Source organism: Papilio xuthus, unplaced genomic scaffold (assembly GCF_000836235.2).
Source record: "Papilio xuthus unplaced genomic scaffold, Pxut_1.1 DF828952.1, whole genome shotgun sequence".
Classification (NCBI taxonomy): Eukaryota; Metazoa; Arthropoda; class Insecta; order Lepidoptera; family Papilionidae; genus Papilio; species Papilio xuthus.
In genome coordinates this window covers 6546318-6553900 of record NW_013529697.1, presented here as the reverse complement: position 1 = coordinate 6553900, position 7583 = coordinate 6546318, and the positions used below count along the sequence as shown (strand labels likewise).

Below are 7583 nucleotides of genomic sequence, written 5' to 3'. Positions count from 1 at the left end.
ATTTATATCTTAAATTAGATTAATAAAAAAATTAAAGGAACAGAAAAATCTAAGTTATGTCATAATTTTCTTTGTCAATAATTTTCAAAGTAAAATAACTATTATATTACGTAAGTCATAATATAATTACTCATGGCTGGTTACTGAGACGAAAATCCCTATATAAAATATACCGTTATGTCTGTTTGGTCAAATATAATCAGAGGAATAGAGCGTGTTTTTGCAACTAAAGAACTAAACTCCTTAATAGCAAAACACATTATAGATCATTGTTTTTTTTGTTATCTTTATGTTCTAAATATGTAAATGAACGAGAACATAACATCATGTATACAAGAATAGAACATTGATAACAACTAACTAGAGTTCATTAATCATCGTTAAATTATCGGTAATTATATTTTAAGGTGGGTAATTTATAGACGTAGGAACACAAGTGAAAGTATGAACAAACTCTAATATTGTTCTTTATTCTTCTATTCATGTGTAAGTATAATAAAGTAGTTATCGACAAAAGTATGGAGTAATTTATATTGGTTAACTATACTAAATAAAATAATTAAGCTAGAGCCCAAAAATATTATTTTTTTATTTGTACTTCATGTTACAACCGATCCTTTGAATATTCTTTTGTATGTGACTTCATTCGCCCCATGTAAAAGACTTCAACGATTTTTAGAAGCACCGGAAGTAATGGAATAATCCTTGAAAATATCAACCTTAACAACTAATAAAAAAAAGGTTTTTAGAACGTAAATAATCATATTAATATATTATCTAATCAGTCTTTAAAAAATGATTGCGTACAACTTCAATAAATACAAATTTTATTAGCTAGTATATCGAGTGATCAAGGACACGTAATGTGGCCGTAAGTCAGGAGCGGAGTTCCACAAACGCATTAATAACTAGTGCCCTTCCTTTGGTTTCTGCACAAATAAAATGTTACTGCAGCATTTATCGTCCTTGCAGCGTGTCCCGTCCCACAGGACCTCGCTTGTTCCGCGGCAGCGACAATTAAGACTTAATACTGCCAACTGAAGTTGTTTTATGCAAATCAGTACGAGGCTCGCGTGTTGCGACGCCTACTCGCTATTTGAACGGAGCTTCTATATTTAAAATGCTCTCTATAAATATTCCCAGTGGTAAATTGTGATTGGGCTGTCAGTGGTCCTGATTAATTTATTGAAAAGTTAACTTATTTTAGAAATATTTTATTTTTGAATAACTTTTAACATCGACATAATTTCTGAGTCAGATCGATTTTTTTAAAATGAAAATGAAGTGTAAAATGAATTGACAGTAGTACGTTATTTTAATATAAATTTGTAAGGTCCGAATGAACCCAGATATATATTAATTTAGTAAAAATATCTTAAGTATAACTAAAAATTAAATTGCGAATATCACAATCTCATCGCTTTCTCCATTTTTGCTTGATATAAAATCTTAACTTCCTTTCACTTAGACGTTATAACTTTGATAACTAAGTTGAGAACGTTTCGTATTCAAAGACATCGATGTTTCGTAAATAATATCTGAAAAGTGATTGATGTAAATAAAACAATTCTTGTAAATGATTACCAATATATTTAAGTAGCTTATTAAAATATAAATAATTTTATAAATTAATAATTCGTATATAAGATTAATTTGGACGGAACCCATCATATACGTACATAATGTAAGCATATTATATTATAATAAAATAATTGTCACATAATTACTATGTGGTGCTGAAAATATATACAAAAAATTAAATTAATACAGATGATATATAGTCTATATTTATATACCAACTATATACAACAAAAGGAAATTATTTTTACAGTTATTTTTAAAAAGAAAAGCGAATAAAGTATTTATATTCGTCCCAATTTTTAACACAACATTTCTTCAATTAAAATACACTTGTAAATTTTACAAAAGTTAACTTTCCAAGTCCTTTTTGTATAAATTTTATTTAAATGAAGTTTATAAACTTATCTCTTTCTAGTTTTAGATATAATTAGCTAGAATCCTTTGGCGCGAATGGCGCGATTTCGTTACCAAGTCAAGGGTCAGAATTATTAGTGAAGGGACAGAAGCGTGGACATTTTAGTAAGGCTAGTGTTGCGCCAATACACCGGCACGGTGTCGGATTTTCTTCCTTACACTAGTTAAATATAAAGTGAAACAATTTACGTGCGTAATAATTAAAAAAAAAGAAATGTAATAAGTACAATGCTCTATTATATTCAGCCAAAAAGAAATAACGATAGCAAAAATAACTTTCCTGTCTTTTTTAATTCTCCCTTATTTTAAATTCAAATAAGAAATCCCAACTTAAATTTATTATTGTTGAATCCAGTAAATATATTATTGTAAATTAAATATCTATAAAAATAATTTAACACTTATATACCTACTTAATCTAATATCACACTTTTATTATTAAATATGTAACGAGAAGTTACTATATTACATAGTAAATTATTTGTACCATACGTGAGTGTATGTATTTATATACTGTAACAGATAAATGATTAAATACTGCTGATTGTTATATACAAAAGACGGGAAATAAAAATGAACAGCATTTTTCAGTGTTTTCAGGTAGCATCTCTAGCGCTGTTCCGTTGATGTTTCGCTGCAACAAATAGAAAATTAAAATGTAGTAAACATATCGATGTCATGTAATATTTTCAGTTTTTCGTAAGATTATTTGATACGTATACATTGACTATGACTTTAGTATAATTGTTTACCTGTGTGTAAAAACAGATGATTTTTAAGATTGGTATGCTTGGAGAATCCTCGAGAGCAGATGTGACATTTGTACGGCCAGGAGCCGCTGTGTACGTACATATGTGACTTCAGGTCCCCAGGAGTCGGGAACGATTTGGAACATAGGTTGCATTTATGCGGCTTTTCCTGTTGAAGAAATTTTTAAGTTAGACAAATATTAACAAGAAATTTATAATTTAAATAAAAAACTTGTACAGTTGTTATAAGTTTATTGAACGCTACAATTATTTTAGAAACCAAAACAAAACCGAAGGTTTCCATTGCTCAATTAAAAAATAAATAAAGGGCAAAGAATATTATGATTTTGTGCCAGTGTTTCGACTGCAGAAATTTATACTATAAGAGTTTAATTACTGTCAACACTAACAATACAAATATCAACACGTACATTTACTAAAAAGTCGACCATAATAACAACGATTCAACATTCCAATGTAAAACTTAATAAAGCAGCTCGTAATCTCGCACAAAGATAATGATCAGAAAAAACAAAACAGAATCAATGTTGGAAGACAATAAAACGCCTAATAATCATCATCATATCCAATATAATCAAAGTCATGACATTGCACATCATGCGTAGAGCGTGCAAATGAATTTATAATGCGCGTGCGCCGACCAAACCAGTTGCGGTGAGCCCAGAAGTTGTACTGACCATTGAAGCCCACTGTCAGATATGATGCGGCACTTTTACTGCGTCAGGATAAGTGAAATTTTTCGACATTCTTTTATTTTGTAGTAAAAGTTTGATTGTGAAATTATTTTCAAATAGAATTATCATAAAAGCTATTAGTATTGCATATTTTTTTCACAATTTTAAAGAGCTAATTTATATTATATTCCTGCCAGTTTCTTTTGGCAATTGGCGTAGTATGTGTCACTTTTCCATATATTTCCAAGAGTCGTCTTCACTGAAATACTAATTTAATTATTTATAAAAGATAAATTAAAGTTTTATACATATGTATAAAAGAAAGCCGTGTCAGTTACACTATCTATAACTCAAGAACGTCTTTACCGATATGGTTGAAATTTGGTGAGGAGGTAGCTTAGAGCCAGTAGACGGACATAGGATACTATTTATTCTTTTTTTTTCGAATTTATGCCTTGCCCTGCTTTTTTTACACTAAGTTTTTTATATATCCAAGCGACGGAGTCGCGGGCGACAGCTAGCGATTTTACAGAAAAAATTTTAAACAATCATTATTTTCTCAAAACTATTTATAATTACAAAGCAAAAAATATGTTGTATTTAAAACGGAATTCAAACATTAAACCACAATTGTAATAACGAAATGAATAAAGAAGTTCTTAGACAATAGCGACTTAGATTAGAGAGCATTAAAAGTAAATGTTTCTCCCAATTTTGACGGTATTTAAGTGGAACTACCGAGCATCTGTGGTAGTTCTTGTAATGACCATTGGACATTATGTCTGGTCACAAAATGTGTCCCAGTAAATGAGAATACGGTAAATGAAAAACATTTCTCATTACCATAAACTGTGTCTAAATTTTAGGAAGCACGCATATAAAATAACTATCTGTCGCACGCGACTCCGTCTGCAAGGAATTGAAATAATGAATAGAAAAAGTAGTCAAGATTTGAGACAATAACAGAATGTGAATCTATGTTTCTTTCTTTTGTTTCATTTCGTAAAATGAATAATGGCTACACGTAGGTCGCAAATTGGTCGCTATCTTACTAAGATTATAAAAGCGACTGTTTGGATGGATGAATGTTTGTTTGAAGGTATCTCCAAAACGACTGCATGGGTTTTACTGAAATTTGACATATTGTAGAATACAGTCTGGAAGAACAAATTGGTTACTTACTTAGTTTTTTAATTTCACGCGAACGAAGTCGCTTCGACAGCTAGTACAATAACTAAGATAAATTACATTCAGAGATGTTAAAATCTAAGTATGTTCTTATTTTATTGATTACAGTGATTGTTCAATGTCAAAATATATGATAATTAAGGCTGAATTTAGATTGTGCCCAATTATAGAGACCACTTTTGAGCTCTCAATATTAATATCGGTCTTTGAAATAGAATTATAATAACCGGGTACCCTCCCTCTTTAAAAAACCAGTGTACGATAATTAGACAATATTACTGCATTTAAAGAGCGTCTGTGGCTGTGAAGTCAAGTGCTTGACCACTGGGTCAAGCACTTGACTTGCAATCTGCAGGTCCTGGGTTCGAATCCCGCCATGTACCAATGTGTTTTTCGATTTCCGATTTACATATGAATGGAAACAATGAAGGAAAACATCGTGATGCAACCTGCACATGTCTGAGAAGAAATTTTTTTCAACCCAAAAAGACAACACTTTAATCAACCCTCTACGCCCTTTGTGTATTATGGAGCTGATGCGCGCAAATTCGTCCGCGCGTATTTAAACAAAAAGTAGCCTAAGCGTTCCTTCAGTAGTCTAGCAGTTTCGTGCAGCCTTCCTTCAAACAAATAGACAACAAATAAACATTCATCTAAACATTTGCATTTATAATATTAGTAACATTAACCCTTAACTTTATTAATTTACTTTGTAAGTTATAGAGGAATTAAGTAATAAAATAATTATTTTTACTAAAAATCTATTTAGAGGAGTTACTTTTTAACACAATTATCAATGTTCAGTAGCCGTTACAAACATTGGTACTGTGAAATGTAGGTGTGAGTATTAACAGTTACATCATTTCCTTTGATCATATGATAATCAAGTTATATCCAATAATCCAATTTCGTTTCCTACGATAGATCCTCCCATTTAATTTTCGCTAGACCGCCCATAATCTACACGCATCAAAAAACCTATAATTACTATAGTCGAGCCAATTTAAAAAGTGCCCCCGAAATGTATTCAAGCGTGTTAGTGTAAGCCATATTTTATACGGACGGGTTGCCGATTCCCCCGTGGCTTAATCAACTTGCCCGAAAAAAACAACTCCCGACATTATTTCGACCTTTCTCGCTACCGAATATTGCAATATATAAATCAATAAACAAAGAACCATTAGTTGTCTGACAATTTCCGTTGGATAAATCACGGTGCGGGCAAAAACCTGAGCCGTCTTTACGTACAGATAATGAAGGAATCTCTTATGAATCACGAATAAACCTCACGATACTATATAAAATAAGGTTTTTAAGAATATTACTTAGGAGTTAATATAATTACATATTTGTATGTGTTTATGGTTAATTAAGTAAACAAGGTGGTAAATTAATAATTTTTTTATAGTTTTTATATATTCTTCTCTTTAACGTAACGTATTGTAACTAAACGTGACGCGTCGAATTACATGCTTGATTCTGGTCTTGTTGAAGAAAAAATAGTAGGAAAAGGTAAATTAGTAAATTACGATTTAAAGTCTTACGTAACGCCTCATCCTCTATCGTGCTATTATTAATTGGAAATATTACAGCTGAATTACCAATTAAAATAAAAAAAATATCGCTACATATAAAATGCACTCTCGATAGCTAAATCGTTCGATCACCGATCCGTTGTGGGTTCGTATCTCTTAGTTACAGTGACGTATGGGCAACTGATACGCCGCGCCGGCTTATGGAAATCGAATGCAAATGTGAAGACCGGCGCTTAATTTAACTAAAATAAATTGATGCGACGCAAACTCGCGTGCGGGGCTGTTAGGTTACCGTATCGTTAGGGTTTTTGCTCCAACCAAATATGTACCTGCATACAGATTGTTGACTTTGATTTTGTAAGTTAAAGTTTGTTAGCTTAATTGTAAAAAGCTGCAGTATTACTAATATATAGCAGAGTTTTTAAGATATAAAGTTACTTATTTTTATACATAATGAGTATTCTAAAAACATTTTAATGTCTAAGGAGTGGACACAACTTACATTAGTAGAGATGGAGAGAGTCCATTTTTTTTTTGTTTGACGTGTAAAATATAAATTTATGTAACCAAATAATTATTGAATCCTCAATAAATATTTATTTTCTAATCTCCAACCTATACTAATTAATAACCGAAGCCCAATTATCTCTGTGCCCGACTAATCAATATCGTGGTGTCGGTTGAATCTGAAGACAAGACCCACATTAATTGGTCTCTCGTATATCTTGAGATATCGAGTTATGATCGGCCCCAGACCACTCGAAGACCACAGACATTTTATTGCTAAGTAATAAAAAGATCATCCTTGATGGATGACTGTGAAAAATTCACACTGCAATATAGCGACATCCACGTAGTTGAATAAGATTGTTAATTTATCTCGAGTCTCTATGCTGTTTAATATTTAAGATTTTATACAGATTTTATACAGGTGTTATGTATTCAAGTTGGATCACGATGTTTTTCTTTACTGTAAGAACGTCGGGAAAATGTACATTGAAATTTCATAATCGAAAACAGCAGTGAGTGATTCATAACGGGGATCGAATCTAGACGCGTAGATTTCGGTCCGGTCCTGTCAAGTTATGATGATTATTTCAAGATAAAAATAATCAACATAGCTAGATGTTAAGGTCTGGAAAAATGCGTAAATTTAGTTATTTTTTTAATAATTATTATTATGGAGTAAAAAGTTTTGTAATTGATTCCAAAGGTAGAGTTAACAAGTGTCATCTCACCGCAGTTCATTGGCTATTTCATTAAGTCACCTCTGTGGAATAATTTAATCAGTACGGACAGCAAAAGAACGATAAAGCATGATTGATAGTGTTATGTGGTCGATGCAATCTGCTGACCGAGCCAGGTTCAAGTTTGTATGCGTTTTATAAGTGACTTCGTATCGACACCAAGTTTGTTTATGA

The 7583-nt window shown here is 31.5% G+C and overlaps 1 protein-coding gene across 1 annotated transcript in view; it reads right to left on the bottom strand.

Annotated features, from left to right (window-relative positions):
* Window positions 1-2499: 2499 nt before the first annotated feature.
* The window catches only part of LOC106124607 (zinc finger protein 177), a 50523-nt gene continuing 45439 nt past the window's right edge, over window positions 2500-7583 (bottom strand). Inside the window, exons 6-7 of the mRNA XM_013321457.1 lie at window positions 2748-2913; window positions 2500-2629 (exon numbers count right to left, since the gene is read on the bottom strand). Coding sequence (XP_013176911.1) covers window positions 2592-2629; window positions 2748-2913 — 204 coding nt within the window. The 3' untranslated portion in view covers window positions 2500-2591. The remainder of the gene's footprint in view (window positions 2630-2747; window positions 2914-7583) is intronic.